A 19,685-nucleotide genomic window follows, 5' to 3' on the forward strand; every position below is an offset into this window, starting at 1 on the left:
CTTGACCCCAGGCGCTGGTGGTCACTCAGCTTCGGCCTCTGTTCTATTGTAGTTCCTCTCAATTCCAGGAATTTTTGTTTTCTTTCCTGCAATAGGCTGTTGCCAACAATTTCAGAAATAATATAAATAGCATTTCTCAGGGTTAAGAGCACATGGGGTCTCTCGAGGACATGTGCATCACTGGTCCACCCTCACTGTGGGATCTGACACATGGCCTCTGGTGTCTCAACCACACCACTCTTAATCAGGTCGGGAAACTAACAAGATTGATCCCACCCATGTTCCAGGTCCCACTGACCCCACAACCACTTTGAGGAATGGGGTTCAGGATAGCATGCTATAGGACAGGTCACTGTGCTCAAGGTCACCCGGGCAGTGGATGCTGGAGTAGTATTTACATTAGAATCAGCTTTGTCTCCCATATCACAGCACTCACCCATGTATTGTCCCCTACAGCTTACTGGCAAGACCCCAATGTGGGGAGGACGGCTCTGCCCCTGGAACAAGGGGCACCGAGGAGACAGGAGGGACTCACACAGGCGTGTTCCCATGACTGGGGTGTGGACGGTGTCACAAGAAAATAGAGAAGTGATAGAAAGCCTCATGGAGCCTGTGACAAAAGAAAGCCCACGCTCCAGAGCCAGGAGAGGAGCTGTGTTTCCTTCCCTATTTGCCTGTATTTCTCCTCTGGGGCCATTGCCACCATGACCTCGACCTGAGCCGAGCAGAGATGTCACACGTGTGTCTGTGCTGACGTGAGCTCCCCAACACATCAGGAACCCCCACCCCCTGCAGCATCTCTGGGCCTGGGGACCCCGTCCACGGTGAGGACCCCAGGGATGTGCTGAGGATGAAGGAGACCCAGGGAGGAGGCTCTGGGAGGGAAGGACATGCCTGGTCTCCTCACCTGGATGGGGCATCTCAGGAAGCCTCGGGGTCCACTTGCTGCACCATCATGGACACCAGAGTCAGGCTAGGTCCTGGAGAGGGGCTGTTCTCCTTCCTGTGGGGCTGCTGACGTGACAATCCCGTGACGGACAGGACCGGCCTCCGCGTGGCCACACCCTGTATGTCTGTCCGTCCTGTGGGCGCCTTGCTCCCTCCTTCTGCACAGCCGGAACCAGAGAGAGGAGACGCCATGACCCCCACCCTGACGGCCCTGCTCTGTCTCGGTGAGATCTGAGGAGGGGAGAGGACGCCCTATTCTGGGAGGGACCCGCCCCACAGCCAGGCCCTGGTCTGTCAGAGACCCCAGACTCAGGAGGCTCACGGGAGGAGGGGTTCTGCTCAGGATTCGGGGCAAACCTCTCACAGGAACTCTCTTCCAGGGCTGAGTGTGGGCCCCAGGACCCGAGCGCAGGCAGGTGAGTCTGTCCCCAGGGGTCCCAGTCCCACCTCTTCACTGGGGACAGGGGTCACCCACCAGGCAGAGGGGATGGAGAACAGCAGTTCCGGGCTGACAGAGGGGGACGTCTGGGGTTTGGGGCAGAGCTGGGACCTGGGGGTGGGGAAGGTCTTGTGTCCCAGCCTCCGTTTCCTTCCAGGGACCCTCCCCAAACCCACCATCTGGGCTGAGCCAGGCTCTGTGATCCCCCGGGGGACTCCTGTGACCATCTGGTGTCAGGGGAGTCTGGAGGCCCAGGAGTACCTCCTGCAAAAAGAGGGAAACTCGGTGACCTGGGACAGTCAGAAGCCACTGGAGCCCAAGGACAAGGCCAAGTTCTCCATCAAACACATGACAGATGTAGTTGCAGGACGATATCTCTGTAACTATCGCAGTCCCACTGGCTGGTCAGAGCCCAGTGACCCCCTGGAGCTGGTGGTGACAGGTGCGAGCCCACTCAGGGTCCCAGTCCCAGGCTGTGCCCTCAGGAAGGGGGTCTGCTCTCAGGGTGTCTCCCTCTCACAGCCCAGCCCTGGGGATAATGTGGGGGATCTGAGCCCCATTTAACACCATCCCCTCCTCCTCTCCTAGGATTGCATGGCAAACCCAGCCTCTCAGCCCTGCCCAGCCTTGTCGTGACCTCAGGAGGGTACGTGACCTTCCAGTGTGGCTCATGGTTGGGACTCAACAGGTTCGTCCTGATGAAGGAAGGAGAACGCCAGCCCTCCTGGACCCTGGACTCCCAGCGAGCCCCCAGTGGGGGGTTCCAGGCCCTGTTCCCTGTGGGCCCCGTGACCCCCAGCCCCAGGTGGACGTTCAGATGCTATGGTTATTACAACAACAACCCTCAGGTGTGGTCGTACCCCAGTGACCCCCTGAAGCTGCTGGTCTCAGGTGAGGGAGTCTGATTGTTGCCCCATCCCTGTTTTGAGGCACCAGACAGGTTATGGGGGCTCCGCTCCCAGGGGAGCCCCAGATGAGAGGGTGGGGTGAGGGGACAACAGGGGCTCACAGGTCAGAGTCACAGAGGGTGATGGACAGTGAGACGGGGGTCAGGATGGGAGAAGGGAGGTTTGGGGAGCATCAGCCCCTGCAATCCACGGCTGGTCTCTCCCAGGTGCATTGGGGAAGCCCTCCCTCCTGACCCAGCAGGGCCCTGTCGTGACCTCTGGACAGAGCCTGACCCTCCAGTGTCGCTCTGATGTCGGCTACGACAGATTCGCTCTGTCCAAGGAGGGCGCACGGGACCCTCCCCAGCTTCTTGGCCGACAGCCCCAGGCTGGGCTCTCTGGGGCAGACTTCTACCTGGGCCCTGTGAGACCCTCCCTCGGGGGCCGGTATACATGCTATGGTGGACGCAAGCTCTCCTCCGAGTGGTCGGCCCCCAGTGACCCCCTGGACATCCTGGTCGCAGGTGAGATGCGACGGGGTCAGTCAGGACCCCAGACTCTGCACAGGTCCTGCCAGGGGGCCCCAGGTGGTGGTGGTGGGACCAGGGGTGTGGGGTCCCCAGGGAGGGAGAGAGACAGGGGACGGGGAAGGGAGAGACTCAGAGGACACAGACAGTCTCAGTTCAGAGCAAGGGCTGGACAGCCCCTCACCTGCCCTTCCTCTCTCTAGGACAGCTCCCCTACACACCCTCCCTCTCAGTGCAGCCGGGACCCACGGTGACCTCAGGAGAGGATGTGACCCTGCTGTGTCAGTCATGGAGCTCTGAGGACACTTTCCTTCTGTCCAAGGAGGGGGCAGCCGATCCCCCCCTGCGTCTTAGATCAAAGCGCCGAGCTGGGCAGCGCCAGGCTGAATTCTCCATGAGTCCTGTGACCTCAGCCCACGGGGGGACCTACAGGTGCTACGGCTCATCCAGCGCCTCCCCCTACCTGTTGTCCCAGCCCAGTGACCCCCTGGAGCTCCTGGTCTCAGGTGAGGGGCCCCTGAACCTGACCTTTATGAGCTCTGTCAGCTCAAGATGCACGTTTCAGGAAAGCCTGACACGGTAGCAAATGTGGGCGTCACGGGGGCTCCACGGAGGAGGGTCCATCCCAGGGGAGACTGGAAAGACCCACCGGGGCTGCCCTATGCTGCAGTCCCAGCAGAGGTAAGGAGTAGGGGCCTGCATGAGGGGTGGGGGAGTGAGGACGATCGTGAGTAGACAGAGGCCTCCCACTCACCTCCTGTCCCCTCCATATCAGAATCAGAGCCGTGGTGTCAGCCCCACGGGACACTCTCCTAGAGAGAAGCCTCCCCGCCTGCAGGCGCCACTCTGCTGCCCCCTGTGCTCACCTGGGGGCCTCCATGCCCCTCAGTGCACACCTGAGACTGAGGAGGGGCCGTGCCCGGCTCACGGGAGTCCCCAGGGACGCTGCACCATGTGCCCACGTGCAGCTGCTGTCCCCTGGGCATTGGGTGTGGACGCTTGTCCAGGTCCCTGCGCCTGCTTCTCACACCTTCTAGAGCAGCACCTGCAGACATGGTGACAAAGGGAACTCAGGTGACAGGGATGCAGCCTCAGAAACAAGTCATCCTTCTGTGTGCATCGGGTCACATCCGATTCACACATTCCTTGTGGGGAAGAACTTCTGGGCACTACCGAGTCTTAGCACATTTTCAACGAGTCCCATTTATTTACTTATTTCCTGCATAAAAGTCAGCGATTCATCACTTGCATGAACTTCACAGCCTTTCAACGTTTTCCGTAGAAGTGGTGTCAGTTCGCAGCCTGTTCTATGAACTTCTTAGCTACTTTAATACCATATATGTCAGTTGTCCGAATAATAGTTCCCTACGCCTGAGAGAGCTATGGGTGTGGGCATATTTTTATGTGCTGTGAACTCACTACACTCTTTTCCTTTCAACTATTTCTCAATGCGCTGCTCGAAATTACACATGGAAATTTCACTTTCTTGTTTCCAAAATGCACACCTGTGTTTCTCATTTCAAAGGACGGGGAAAATGGTCACAAGATTCACGTCAGGGAAACAGCTTGATTTATACCCCAAATTTATTTTAAAGCAAGTTCATTAAAAATCTATTTTTATTTTGAAAGCACCGCTGACCTATCCGTTTCAATCCATTTTCCTGCTTTATTAGGGTTTCATTAAAAATGTGATCTTTTCCTGAAAGATGTACGTCTCCTGAACAACTATGTTTTCTCTTTGATTTTTAGCCACATGAGGCTCTTTACAAAGGCTTCCTGGTTTCAAACATTTGGGTGTTAACCCAACTGCATAACGTTTACTGTTCACTAGTATTTTCTGAATTGTATAAGCTAATATTACCTTGACCATTTGTATGAATCTTGATAATTAGGATTGGTCCATATTTTGTTTTTCCTTTTTTTTTTTACTATTTTCTTTTCATCTGAAGACTAGGTTGAGATGTTAATGATTTCCTAGTTTGTGTGTTCCCTCCATAGTAAATTCCACCGACTCTCTCCTTTCCTGGAGGTTTGAAATCCACACGTAGGGACTTCCTCAGGTCTGGCCTGTGATATAGTGGGGACAGAGGTTGTCTTTTCAGTGCAAATAAAACGATTAACTATCCCTACTTGAAACCTCACCTGATTTCTAGAGTTTGTCCCCAAACAGTGAGATGAGGATGGAGACTCCTCCTGGGCACATGTCCCTGACCTGCCTCCAATTCCCCAAAGCCTGAGTCCAGACCCTCCTGTCCCCTGCCCACCCCCACACGCCACAGACTCGAGTGCCCTCCTGTTGAGGAACAGACAGACTGTACCTCTCTCTGCGTCTGTCTCTCTCTCTACACAGGAAGATGTAGATAGATATCCATACATATACACTTGATTATGTATTTATATTATATCTGCTATTATACAAATAGACATGGTTATAAAAATCCATACATATAATCTATGAGTGTAAAGCACATATATGTGTAATCCATGTATATCTATCTGAAGCCATTCATCCTCATGCCCATAATCTTCATCCCATAGCTTTTCACATGTTTGTAACTGGTCTTCCTGTCTAGATCCACACTGCAAGCAAGGAATAATGATGTTCATATGACCCAATGACTGAACATCTTTAGGAGATACATATTAATGTGTTAGATGTAGATGTGTGTATACAGATCTATCTATCTATCTATCTATCTATCTATCTATCTATCTATCTATCTATTTATCTAGCTATCATCTATCATCTATGTATCTACCAGTGCAGATATTTCTAACTATATGAAGAATGAATTAATGAACATATCCAAGGATGAATACTCTAGGTACAGATTAAAATGCAGACCCTGAAGAATGGGAGCTGGTTGATATGGAGCGAAGGGGACCCTGCCCCAGACATTGGCCCCTCTGTGCTCCTGACACATCCCCTCGTCCATGGACGCTGGGTCCTCAGCTACTGAATGAGTGGGAACTCTCATCTGCAGGGACATGAGCACAGGAGGTTTGTGTCCCAGACTGAACAGAGAACATACAAGGACATGATGATTTCTGTGTGGGGAGCCCATTTTTCTCTGCAATCCTGAGCTCCTGGGGCACAGTCAGAATCTACCCAGAATGACTCAGAAGTCAAGTCTGAAATCAAGGAAAACAAGGAGGCTGAAGGAATCCAGTGAGGAGAGCAGAGGAACCCCTGCTAGTGCAGAGAAGGGTTAGTTCAGGAACTGTACAAAAACTACATAGTGACAGGTTGAGGGATATAGAACACAGAGCAGAGGGCAGGCTGGACGGGGGTCTCCAGCTCCTTCCATCTGCTTCCATCTTCCCTGCAGGAACAGCTGACACCGTGAGCCCACCCCAAAACAATTCAGACCCCAGCAGTGGTAAGTAGAAGAATGTCTCAGTGATGGGGCTGGGATGGAGGGGGTGTCCTGTCAGGGGGAGGCGGGTGCCCTGGGTCGACATCCAGCATCCGGGCTCATTTGGGTCCACACTGACCTCTGCACCCTCTCTGTCCTCATTCTTAGCCTCAGATCGCAGGGATTACACGGTGGAGAATCTGATCCGAATGGGCGTGGCTGCCTTGATCCTGGTGGTCCTCGGGATTCTGCTACTCGAGGCTCAGCACAGCCAGGCAAGGACCCCAGGTGCAGCCAGGAGCTAAACACAAGGGGGAGCCAACCCACCATTCCCTCTGGCAGACCTTTGGACATCAATCTAATCTGCCCAAGGGGGTCTGGAAGAAAGCCTGCAGCTCATGCTGGCTGATCTGCCTGCTGAGAACATCCAGGGGAAACATGGTTTAGATGCCAGGAAATGTCTGGGCTGTTCTCAGTCCAGGACTCGTCCCCCATGAACTGTGGTGCTTTCCCTCCTGCCATTGTTGGACATCCTTGACTGCCCCCCGTCTTTCCTCATCCCTGTGACTTGAGGGTTCGTCCCACACGGCAGGGTTGGGTTCATACCTTCCTACAGCAGCAGCTCTGGTCCACTTTCATGGGATACATTTTCCTTTACTTGCCATTTCCTCATTCCCTGATGTGCACCTCCATCCCTTCAGCCCAAAACACAAAATCTGTTTTCGTAAGTAAATAGATGCGTGAAAATCAGGTCCACTTTGGAACACATGAATCCAAACCCTTGCCCTAAACCCTCTCTGGAATCGTGGAGGTCTTCTCTCCTCATCTGATGACATCTGGTAGAGTTTTCCAGAAATACCATCACTTTGAGGGAGCTCAGGGGTGTTGAAGTGAAGCCTGGTGGTGAGCTACTACACTGACTCCAAGATATAAATGGTTTTTTAAAAAAGTTTTGATTCATGGCATTTGCCTATTTCAAGATGCCATGTGAATGCACCGTGTGCCCAGGTGGGAGTCATGGATACAGCGTTATTCAGAAGTGAGTGTGATCCCCCTGTGAATGCACCTCACTGGTGACCCCAACGTGCACATGTGCCTCCTTCCATTTTAATGATCCTGGTATTTTCCAGCTCCCTGCAGAGAGAAAAAAGTGGGGCCCTTGAAGAAGGACCCCCATTTCCTCCAGGGCTCACCATGCACCAGGATCCTAGATATGCTAGCCCATTTCCATGGCAATGAGCATACGACCCTCCACGCTTGCAGAAAGAGGGATGTTCTGAGCTCCAGGATAAATAGGCTCTATGAGATCCCAGAATAAGACAGCAAGCCCCAAGCAATGACTGTGGGTGTTGCAAATGCCCCCAACAAAAAGTGCCCCTGGGGAGTGGAGATGCCAGGTCAGGGGGCACCATGAACCACTCTTCCACTCTGTGCTTTGTCCTCAGGCTGGACAGGGGCCTGTGCCTCCATATGAAGCCCATCTACCCCCTGTGACTTCAAGTACTGTAGGGACCACACCTGGGTCACAGTGCTGCTGAGTCTCACAGTAGCCCCATAGACAATTCTCTACAAGCTGTTCCATACCCTTCAGATAACAAGGTGACATGCAATTTTGTTTGAAGTGCAACAGATAATTTAGTTCCCACATAAACCTCAGGAGGACATTACCAATCTCATCCACATTTCCACAATGAATGCCTTGGGATTGCGGGAGATGGCGGGAAAATGGTGAGGTAGGAGAGCCCAGCGTCCCCATCTCCTGACAAAGATGGAGGATTGGATAGCTATCCATGAACAAAAACAGCTCTGGGAGACAGAAAGACTGAGACTAGTCTCACAAGAAAGGAAGGAAGACACCGTCATTTGCTAGCATCTGCCCATCCCTTGGGCCAGCATTATGCAGTGCCAGGGCTCCTGCCCAGCCCGAAAGAGCTCTTTCTCCAGGGAAGGTGGGAGAGGCTGACTGGCCAGCTTCTCCCACCTCTGGGGTACTGTGCAAAGGTCCCACTTGGATGTGACCCCCGCTCCAGACTGGCAAGGCTGAGAGCTCTGAGCCAGCTAGGAGCAAGGAAGAAAAGCAGAGGCTATGTTAATAGCAATCCTGGTTCACAGAGGCCAGGTCTGCAGAAAACTCAGCAGATTGCACCACCGATGAATGCAAGCTTTCATTCAATGCAATGCAAGATGTGTGTATAAGCTGGTCTTGCCAGCTTTCACCCTACGGGTGTTCGCATTCACTGATGCCAGCCTCCAGAGTCCCTCCCCACCCCCACCGGTGCCCAGGAGCCACACTAGCAGCCAACTCAGGCGTCCGTAGCTGTGTGAGAACAAGACACCAGCCAGGGCCTCCCTAGCTAACCCCACCACCATGCCCACAATCAGGGTTAGCCCCTCCAGCTGTGCACCTGCATGTCACGGGTCTAACTCCTATCACCAAGCTGCACTGCAGTATGCATACCTGTCGAGAGAGCACACTGACAGCCAGGGCCCATACAGCTGCTGGCAGACCTGGATCAGGCCCTGCCTCTGTCACTGGCCAACACCACTGTGCCTGCCTGTGGCTAACCCCTCTAGCTGTGTACTTGCATACCCAAGCCCAACCCTGTCACTGGCTTCCCTGCAGTGTGCATGCCCAGGGGAAGAATGTACATACAGCCAGAGTCTCTGCAGCTGAGTGTGTGCACGCCACCAGCTCCAGCCACCCCTGCTGCCTTCCCTGGTCCCTAGCTACTGGGCCTGGAGGCACTGCTTATGATCACACCAGCCCTTGTAGCCTCTAGATCCCCTACAGTGCTTGCCAAGGACCACGCTGGTGTGGATGCTGTGGACCCACGTACTGTGAGCCAAAAAGGACACATGACATCCCCCTGGATCTAGTGACATCACACACCCCTGCACTTGGCACTGTGCACCACTAGCCCCAGGGTCAAGAGCCAGTGTGCCCCCACCTGCAGGAGAAAGACTTCCCAAAGTTGGCAGAAGGAAAGTTTCTCAAAAGATAAACAAAACTGACAAAACTTTAGCTAGACCATCTCAGAAAAAAATGAGAGGACACAAATAAGTAAAACCAGAAATGAAAGAGGAGATGTTACAACTGATACCACAGAAATGCCTAGGATCGTAAGAGACTGCTATGAACAGTTAAACACCAACAAACCAGACAATCTGGAAAAAATGGATAACTTATTGTAGACATACAATCTATCAAGACTAAATCAGGAAGAAATAGAAAATCTGAACAGACTAATAATGACTAAGGAGATTGAATCAGAACCACAAACCTCCCAGCACACCTGTCCCAAAGACCAGGACAAGATGGTTTCCCTGGAGAATTCTACCACACATTTAAAGAAAAATTAATGCTGATTCTTCTCCAACCCTTCCAAATAACTGAAAAGGAAGGAACTCCTAAGCTAATTTTATGAGATGAGCACTACCCTGATATCAAAGCCAGATAAGCACAATGCAAGAAAATAAAATCACAGACCACTATTCCTGATGAATTATAGGTGCAAAAATTCTGAACACAATATTAGGCATCCAAATTCAATGACACATCAAAAGGATCATGCACCGTGATCAAGTGGGATTTATCCATGGGACACGAGGATGGTTCAACATACACAATCAACAAATGTGAAACATCATATTAATAAAATGAATGATAAAAATCACATAATCATCTCAATAGATGCAGAAAAATGCGTTTGAAAAAACACAACATCCTTTCATGATAAAAACTCTCAACAAATTGGGTATAGAAGGAACACAATAAAGGCTATCTATGACAAACGCACAGTTAGCATCATACTCAATAGCAAATACCTGAAAGCTTTTCCTCTAAGATCAGGAACAAGATGAGGATGTCCACTCTCACCACTCCTATTCAACATGGTACTGGAAGTCCTGGCCACAGCAATCAGACAAGAAAAAGAAATAAAAAGACATCCAGATCACAAAGAAAGAAGTAAAATGGTCTTGGTTTGCAGATTATATGCTGTTATATAGAGAAAATCTTAAAGACTCCACCAAACATCTTTAGAACTAATCTACAAACTCAGCAAATTTGCAGGATAAAAAGTCAACATACAGAAAACAGGTCCATTTCTATACACCAATGACACAATATTTGAAAAAGAAATAAAGAAAACAATTTCGGCTCATCTACTGTGAGAATGAAGACCATTCTCAGTAATCAGACTATTGACATTCCAGAAAATGTCGACATCACTCTGAAGGGATACACTGTTATTGTGAAGGGCCCCAGAGGAACCCTGTGGAGGGACTCAATACATCAGTGTAGAACTCAGTCTCCCAGGAAAGAAAAAGAAGAGGCCTAGTTGACAGATGGTGGGGAAATAGAAAAGAACTGGCTACTGTTTGCACTATCTGTAGTCACATACAGAACATGGTCAAGGAAATTAAAGGGACTTCTATAACAAGATTAGGTAGCTGTATGCTCACTTCCCCCGTCAATGTTGCTATTCAGGAGAATCGTTTTCCTATCAAAATCCAAAATTTCTTGGGTGAAAAATATATCCGCAGGGTTTGGGTGAGGCCAGGTGTTGCTTGTTCAGTATCTCAAGCCCAGAAAGATGAGTTAATTCTTGAAGGAAATGACATTGAACTTGTATCAAATTCAGCTGCTTTGATTCAGCAAGCCACAACAGTTAAAAATAAACAAAAAAATAAGTATTACCAAAAAAATTTTGGATGGTATCTATGTTTCTGAAAAAGGAACAGTTCAGCAGGCTGACGAACAAGATCTAAGTTGTCCAGCTACAGAAACAGATAGATGCCGGATGATTTTTCAGACTTATTTGTGATATTTTAAAGATACAATAAAAGCTATGTTGATGTGGGGGGCAAAAAGAAAAATATTTTATTTACAATAACGTCAAGATAATAACATATTTGGGAATAAATTTAACCGAAGACTTTAGTAAAAGCTATACTCTGAAAATTATAAGACTTTGATGAAAGAAAATGAAGAAGACACAAACAAATGGAAAGATGTCCCATGTTTATGGGTTAGAAGAATACCATTGTTAAAATATCTGTACCACCCATATTGTCCAGATACTCATGTTAGCCAGATATCTATAATAATGAGAACAGATAAATACATGTTGATATACTCATGCAAGAAATATTATACTGCAGTCCAAAACAATGAAATGGAACTATAAAAAATTGATATGTGTGTATCATAGCAATATAAGTTGAAGTACAAAAAAGAGGGCACATGTTGTGATGAGCAGTGGGTGTTATACACAACTAATGAATCGTTGAACACTATATCAAAAACTAATGATGTCATGGATCACTACATCAAAAACTAATGATGTATTGTATGATGACTAACATAATAAAATTAAATTAAATTAAAAAACTAATGATGTACTATATGTTGGCTAACTGAACATAATAAAAAAGATGCAAAAGCTGATAATTTTAAAAATCTGAAACAACTGTATATGTGGGTGCATACATGTATGTATGTGTGTACAAACATATATTTTATATTTATTACAATTACATATTTTACAAGGAGAGATAAGCACTTTCAAACTGTATTTATAATGCATAGTGGAAAATTTCCTACAAATTTCAAGACGTGGGGTTAAAGAAGGAGATGGGATAAGGGCAAAATATGTAGGTAGATTATGTTACGTGGTCATTGCCATCTTCTTGTTTTAAGTTGGAAGGTGTTACTATTTTGGGTTTTTCTTCATAAAATGTTTTGGGGTGAGTTTTTTGATATTCTTAATTGGCTGTTAGAAAGTGAATTTCCGGGCGCCTGGGTGGCTCAGTTGGTTAAGAGACTGCCTTCGGCTCAGGTCATGATCCTGGAGTCCCGGGATCGAGTCCCGCATCGGGCTCCCTGCTCAGCGGGGAGTCTGCTTCTCCCTCTGACCCTCCTCCCTCTCATGCTCTCTGTCTCTCATTCTCTCTCTCTCTCAAATAAATAAATAAAATCTTTAAAAAAAATTTTTATTAAAAAAAGTGAATTTCCTATAGCATTATATTAATGGATATTTATATTTATATAAAATTGCGATATATAGATATATACAGATAGACACAGACAGATAAATTTTGAGTTTGAATTCCTGGGTCGTAAGATGAATTTCAGGTAAAACCATAAGATCCATACATGCATTGTTCTTTGCTAATAAGATGAAATTCTATGATTCTAAATAACTGCATAATCCTTCCACAGGGAAATTAAATAATTTTTAACAAGTATTTACTCAATACTAGAAATATCAGCTTAGAAAATAATTTTGATTTATACTTTCTAATTATTTTTATAATAGTATCTACTAGATATGTTGCATATTACATATGAAGATTTTGAGGCTTGGATTAAAAGAAAAACTACTATCATTTCATCTTTCTGAGTATGAGGGATTGTGTCTGGGATGTGTTCAAGTCTGACCACAGTAGGGCGCCTGGGTGGCTCAATTGGTTAAGTCTGACCACAGTAAATGAATGCAACACAACAGTTACAGTCTAAACAATTTCCAGGAAGCTTGATTTTAGCCTCAGCTGAGCCCCCACACCCACCTATATGCAGAGTAAAAAGAGCCTCTATGCGTCACCTTCCCTTACTGCGGTCATCTTATGAATGTGAGCTGGGCCCCATTTCACGACATCCTGTGTACTTGTCAACTCTGTTCAGCAGAAGCAGCGCCATGTCACCTATGGTCATCAGCCTCACAAGTCTGGGTGAGTCCCAGAAGGGGATGAAGGGAGGGAATACATGGTGGAAATATTGGCCTGGAAGGTTGGGTCTCCCCACAGCAGAACATTCCATGGGGGTAAAGCAGACCTTGATGGTGAAGCTCAGGCCAGGTGCGGGAAGGAGTGGGGGAGGCAAGTCTTCTATGAAGATGGGCCATCCATCATGAGTCTTTCTTTCCAGTGTTCCTCATCCAGAGGATCTGGGCACAAGTGGGTGAGTCCTTTCCCCAAACCCTGGGCTGTATCTACTCAGAATAAGAGAATTCCTATAACAAGAAGGCAGATGGCACAGGAGGTTGGGTGATGGGTTGACTGTGGGAGGCCTTGTGGGTGAGTCTCTTGTGAACTAGAAAGTGGGGGCCCAGGGAAACCCTAGCCCCAATTCTGGTCCAGAGACCCTCCTTAGACCTCCTTCCCCTTGGCTGAGACAGGCTCTAAAGTCATCTGGAGGACACTGCTGCTCAGAGCTAGGGTGTCTGGGAGGAACTGGTGCTGTCTGTAGATCAGGGGATGCAAGCTGTGTCGGGAACAACAGACTGTCTGAGGTCGGGACAACCACTCAAGTTCCCCAGCACACCCATGAGGGTAGGAGCCCCAGGATGCTGCCACTGATGTTCTACAGCGGAGGTGGGCGATCCTCATGCCAGGACCCCTGGAATTCCAGCACATTCTGACGCAGCTCTGTCATGTAACGTGCTTCATGTGTTTGCTGAAGTTATGGCATACACATAAGTCATTACTCTCCTGTTCAGTGTCTACTTTGTCTTCTTTTACATAACAACTTACATTATCAACACCTAGTAAGAGCCCACTGTTCAGTACTCACTCAGAGCTCTCAGCCGACATGTTTGTTGTAGGAGATGCCATGTCTGTGTGGTGTGGGGAGTCTTTGTGTGGTGTGGGCACCCCGGGTTTGGAAAGGAGGCTTAGAGACCTGGGAAGAAGGGGAGGCTCTGAGCCAGGGGAGGGGAGACCAATGCTGTGCCTCCTCCTCTCCCAGGTGGTCAGGACAAGCCCTCCCTATCTGCCTGGCCAAGCCCCATGGTTCCTCAAGGACAGCATGTGACTCTTCGGTGTCACTCCCATCACAAGTTTGACACATTCAGACTGTACAAGAACAACGGCATCTTCGTCTCCAAGCTCCACAGTACAATATTGCAGAACAGCTTCCTCATTGGCCCTGTAACCCCAGCACATGCGGGGACTTACAGATGTTGTGGATCCTATCTTGGCTCCTCCTCTGTGTGGTCAGCACCCAGTGACCCCCTGGTGATTGTGGTCACAGGTCAGAGAACACTTGTCTAGAGGGGCTATTCACTGTCCCAATCTTAAAGTCAGAGTTTCCTGGTGGGAGTGTCAGTCCAGTCCAATTAGAACAATAGGAGCTGCCCCAAGTACTTTACATAAAAGGGCATTTCATGCAGGTGGGCAGAATAACGACCCCCAATGATGTCTATATCATAATACTCCAAGTCTATGAATAGTCCCAGGACAATTAAGGTTGAATGTGGAATTAAGGTTATTAAGCAGGTGACCCTGACATGGGGAGATTATCCTGGATTATCCAGGTGGGTTTACTGCAATTACAAGGGTAGAAGGAAGCAGGAGAATGAGCTTCAGAGTCATGCAGCATGAGAAAGACTCCACCAGCCACTGCTAGTTCTGATGATGGAGGAAGGAGGCACAAGACAAACAATACAGGCGGCCCCCAGGAGCGGGAAAAGGCACAGGCATGAATTGTCCCCTTGAGGCTCCGGAAGGAATGCAGTCCTGTCAACCCCTTCCTTGGCCCTGGCCCGTAAGACCCACGTTGGACTTCTGACATCCAGAACTGTAAAGTGACAAATTTGTGTTCTTTCAGCCGTCATGTTAGGAGCAATTTATCACAACAGCTAGGCAATCAATACAGACACCCAGGTGAAGGACAAGTTAGGAAGTGAAACAGAGGAAGCGAGACTGTACCCAGCAATAGGTAAGAGCGGGATGTTGACGCCACCACTAGACTGCAGTGACAGGGAGGGGGTGGTGTTCCCAGAGCCACCTCAGCGGTGTCCTGTGGAAGCTGGGACCATGGAGAAGGCACAGACACAGCAGATGTGCCCCTCCCCACAAGTCACAGGCTGGATGGACACTGGAAGTTACTGTGGTACCTGCCTTACTGCTTAATTCCCACCTCCTACCAGGGATTCCAATTTGTCACACAGGGCAGGAATTGGTCAATAAGAGAACCTGGAAACACAGCCCGCAATGCCAACTCTCCCACCCCCACCAGAGGAAGCAGAAAAGGACTCTGTGGGAGACAGGTGCAGCACAGACAGTGCCAAGGATGAGTGCAGTGGGAATGGAGTCTGGCGCTGATGCTAGACACAGAGACACACAGCAGAGGAGGGGCAGAGACCGATGGGGACATTCAGACAGAAAAGGACACAGAAGAAGGAGACAGACAGACACAGGGGCACCCTCGCTCATTTCAGATGACAGGGAATCGGGCGAGGCAGGGTGGCTCCTTCTAAATTTACAACATCCATGTTCTTAGGAATCTACAGAAAACCTTCTCTGTTAGCCCAGCCGGGTCCCCTGGTGAAATCAGGAAGGAACGTGACCTTGCATTGTTGCTCTGAGATCGTGTTTGAAAGCTTCATTCTTCACAGAGAGGGGGTATCCAAGGACACCTTGTACCTTGCTGGTCAGCGCCATCATGGGGGCTCCCATGCTAACTTCTCCATGGGTCCTGTGACAGCTGCCCATGCGGGGACCTACAGGTGCTTCGGCTCTCTCAATCACTCCTCCCATGAGTGGTCTGCCCCCAGTGGGCCCCTGGACATCATGATCACAGGTGAGACTGTCCAGACATGCCCCCATCCTCTTTGGGATGCAGACAGGATGTTCTAAGACCTGGAAGCCCCAGGTGGTGAAGAAGGAGACGAACGTGGGTTTTTATGAAGAGAGACAGCCTTGGTGAGAGCTACACCAAGAGAGATAAAGACAGAAGAGCAACAGTAGAAACCATTTGTTATAAAGGACAGATGGGGGCAGAAACAGGGAGTCAGTAATGGAGATAAAGAGCAAAGGGACAGATAGAGACGGGTACACCCACATCAGAGACAGGGTGCTCTTCTACTCTGAGTTTGTTCAGAGACCTGGGACAGTTTCGAACATGGTTTCCAATAAATCTCCACACCCTCTTCTCTACCAGGAGAATCCAAAGACACACCACATATGTGACCAGGCTTCAGGGCCAGGCTGGCCTGTCTCAGGCTGATGGCCCATGGGCCCTGGTCCTCACTCCATGTGGCATCCACAGATGCTGCGTTCACTCTGACATGACTTCATCCCATATAGCTGAGCCACAATATGCCCCAGGAAACCATGGTCCCAGGTGGAGGAGCCAGATACCAGCTCCTATATGTGGCGTGTTTCATGGGTTCCCAAAGCTGTTTCTCAGGCCCATGTTGAAGGTCACCCCAGATCTTACAGGATTACTGAGGTCAAAGCCTACAGAGAGATGCAATCAGAGAGAAAGCAGAGTTGATGTATTCAATGTACATAGAAAGTTTCTATGTGAATAGACACAGAAATTCATGTGTGCACATGAACACACACACACAGAATGGAGGGATGACAAAGACAGATGGATAGACAGACAGACACTGGCTCAGAGACACAAAAAACGAAAGAAAGAAAAAAGAATAGAGAAATAGAGAGAAAGACGGAGAGGGCAAATAAAAGCCTTAAAAGATCTGAGTGTGGGGCACAAAGAGAAAGATGATGATGTGGGGGTGGGTGACAGAGATCCCAAAAGAGGTCTGGGGACAGAGAAGCAGAGCAAGTCAGAGAAACCAAGGTGATGGAGATAGATGCTAGATAGGGAGATAGAGAGAGATAGATGATAGATGATAGATAGATGATAGATGATAGATAGATAGATAGATGATAGATGATAGATAGATGATAGACAGATAGATAATAGATGATAGATGATGATAGATAGATAGATAGATAGATGATAGATAGATGATAGATGATAGATAGATGATAGATAATAGATGATAGACAGATAATAGATGATAGATAGATGATGATGATAGATAGATAGATGATAGATAGATAATGCAGAACGATAGTGACAAGGCAGAATGAGAGACTCAGAATGAAAGAAAAGGCAGATCAAACCAACAGATCCCAGGAGAGGCAGAGAGAGTAAGGCAGTGCAAAAGTAAAAAAGAACAGGAGGGAGGCAAGGACAGGAAGCAATAGGAGAGGTGGACAGGAGGGGACACAGTGTGCCTTGGGCTCTGGGAACAGGGAGAGAGAATTCTTAGTCCAGGTGTGAAGGACACAGTGAGCAAGGAAGAGCCTCTCTGACTGAACTGCCTCCACTTCCTCCAGGTCTACACCAGAAACCTTCTCTCTGGGCCCAGCCAGGCACCGTGGTGAGGTCAGGAGAGAACGTGACCTTGTCCTGCTGCTCGGAGATTTCCTTTGATGTGTACCATCTATCCAGGGATGGGCAGCCCCATGAGCTCTGGCTCGCTAAGGGGCAGAGGCATGGCGGTGCATCCCAGGCTGACTTCACTCTGGGCCCTGCACACCCAGCCCTGGGTGGGACCTACAGATGCTATGGCTCTTTCAACCCCTCTCTCTGTGAGTGGTCAGGCCCGAGTGACCCACTGTACCTTTCTGTCACAGGTAAGGAAGCCCAGAACGTGCTCTGCGTCCAGTGATTCAGGATAGATTTGAAGGCCATATGTGAGGGGCATCCTGCTGGTACTGGGGGGATGCTTAGGAGTTCTGGGGAGACAGAAACATAGATAAAGAAAACAGGGAGGGAGAGACTGAGGACTCACTTCCATCATCCTCCTGCATGGATTGTGTGGAAACCCAAACTGGGGGGTCTGTGTCCCCAGGAAGATGGAAAGGGGTCAGGGCAGACCCAGGAGCAGGAGAGAAGGGGCTCAGTTTGGGGAGATCAGAGGTTGCATTGGCCCGTCACCATTACCCGCTTCTTAGCAGCCCCTCCTCACCTCACGCCTACAGAGTGGTCTCCCAGGTGGTACAGGTGTCTTTACGGCAGGATTGAGAAGCCTCCTCTTAAGTAGAGGCCCCTTTCATCATCAACCTCTCCCATCTCCTCTCTGCAGCTTGAAGTCTCAGGGAGTCAAGGCCCCAGAGATTCAGAGAGGTCCCAGGAGCTCAGTGTTAGATGACAAGGAGCTTCAGTGGGTAGAAGACAGTCAGTTCCACTTCCTCCCCTTCCCCAGCTTGTTTTTTAGGAAACTCTTCAAATAGTTGCCTCCTATCCACAAAACCAACCCCCAAAACTGGTGAGTAAAGGATCCCTTTTACCCCTGAAACCTGACAGAGAGAAGCCTTGGGTTTGAGGGTTGGCTCAGCCACCTTCCAGCTCTATGATCTTGGGCTTGTAACCTTCCCTCTCTGATCCCCAGACTCTACAACAGCAGAAGGGTTTGGGTCAGCATGGGGCCGGTGAAGACTCTTAACTTCTAATTTTCTGCAGCAGAGACCTCCTCCAAGAGAGGAGGGTGAGAATAAACCTGATCTCCTGGCCAGGAATAATGCTGTGCTTACTCTGTCCCCATTCCTAAGTGGAGATAAGATTCGTGGGGACTTGGGGGCAGGGGTGGGGTGGGGGGAGGAAGGGAGAAGCTGATGAGGGACAGGCAGTGCTTAGAGAAGTTCCATTTACCAATAAATGGGCTCTTGTCTGTCAGGATGCAACCCTGATGTGCTCAGTAGAGTGGGAGAGAACTCAGAACGCAGTCTGTCCCGCATATACATGATTCCTTCATTTATTCATTCAAGCACTGATCCAGTGCATATATACATCCATGTGCTGGATATGCCATATGTATTCGTTTCTTACTGCTGCTATAACAAATTTCCACAAGCTCAGTGCATTAAAACACAGTTTTTAAAATGATCTTACAGTTCTGTAGGTCATAGATCTGAAATGGGTCTCGTGGGGCTGGAACCAAGATGGCAGCAGGCTGGGTGCCTGCCGTGATTTGCTTCTATTGGATTCACATCTTCCTACAGGTAACCCCATACATCTGCATGTTCTGGCTGGGCCTTTAGTGGCCATCATCTTCCTCGCTGTTCTTTTCTTCCTCACTCGTCAGTGGTGCCGTGCCAAAGAGAGTGAGTCTCGGGAAGAAGAGGCCAGTGCCTGTCTGGGAGGAGTGGGGGAGCCGGGGAGCCTCCATTTGCAGGCTGACTCCTGGTTCAAAGCAGGAGCCACAGAGGTAGGGCTTTCTAGAGAGAACCCCCATGCCCCCAACCTCATCAATGGAATGGAAAAGGGAGACATTAATGGGATGTGTCTCTGAACTTCAGAGAGGTAGAATTTCTGACTCTACTTTTTGGCAGTAATTCCAGGCATTGGCTGCACCTCTCTGTACTCTGGTATTTGTATCTATAAAATGAGAACCTTTGAAGTGTTTTTGATGACTTCTATTCCCTACAGATGCTGCTATAATGAACAGAAAGCCTGAGGTGGACAGAATGGTGAGCAGGGAGGTAGGTTGTCCTCAGCTCACTCTCTTCAGTGCCATCTCATCTCCTCCTAGTCCCCACAAGTGTGTGCACACCCTCCTCACCATTTCCCATCATGCAGGACCCTCAAGCAGAAGACCCACAGGAGGTGATATACACACAGTTGGATCATTGCATTTTTATGCAGAAAAAAACCACTCCCACTTCCCGGAGGCCCGAGGAACCTTTGCATGATGACAGTGTGTACATGGAATTCGCAACATGCTGA

At 49.1% G+C, this 19,685-nt stretch overlaps 2 protein-coding genes and 1 pseudogene across 3 annotated transcripts; all 3 read left to right on the top strand.

Moving 5' to 3' along the window:
• Positions 1–889: 889 nt before the first annotated feature.
• On the top strand, positions 890–6,960 carry LOC117997922 (leukocyte immunoglobulin-like receptor subfamily A member 6). Its single transcript, XM_034986472.1, has 8 exons — positions 890–1,172; positions 1,329–1,364; positions 1,545–1,829; positions 1,976–2,278; positions 2,502–2,798; positions 3,005–3,307; positions 6,131–6,181; positions 6,326–6,960. The coding sequence occupies exons 1-8, from the start codon at positions 1,070–1,072 to the stop codon at positions 6,460–6,462; spliced, it is 1,515 nt and encodes a 504-aa protein (XP_034842363.1). The 5' UTR covers positions 890–1,069; the 3' UTR covers positions 6,463–6,960.
• A 3,372-nt stretch (positions 6,961–10,332) lies between these two features.
• Positions 10,333–10,983, top strand: LOC117997998 (annotated as a pseudogene).
• Positions 10,984–12,812: 1,829 nt separating this feature from the next.
• On the top strand, positions 12,813–19,685 carry KIR3DL3 (killer cell immunoglobulin like receptor, three Ig domains and long cytoplasmic tail 3). Of its 2 annotated transcripts, XM_034986332.1 has the most exons (9): positions 12,813–12,889; positions 13,086–13,118; positions 13,905–14,189; positions 15,441–15,740; positions 17,294–17,593; positions 18,178–18,228; positions 18,962–19,063; positions 19,389–19,441; positions 19,539–19,685. In XM_034986332.1, the coding sequence occupies exons 1-9, from the start codon at positions 12,856–12,858 to the stop codon at positions 19,683–19,685; spliced, it is 1,305 nt and encodes a 434-aa protein (XP_034842223.1). In that variant the 5' UTR covers positions 12,813–12,855. The 2 variants fall into 2 exon arrangements, with proteins under 2 accessions (XP_034842223.1, XP_034842225.1); XM_034986334.1 differs by lacking the exon at positions 13,905–14,189.

Source organism: Mirounga leonina, unplaced genomic scaffold (assembly GCF_011800145.1).
Source record: "Mirounga leonina isolate KUSES-001 unplaced genomic scaffold, KU_Mleo_1.0 Mir_376, whole genome shotgun sequence".
In the NCBI taxonomy this organism is placed as follows: domain Eukaryota; kingdom Metazoa; phylum Chordata; class Mammalia; order Carnivora; family Phocidae; genus Mirounga; species Mirounga leonina.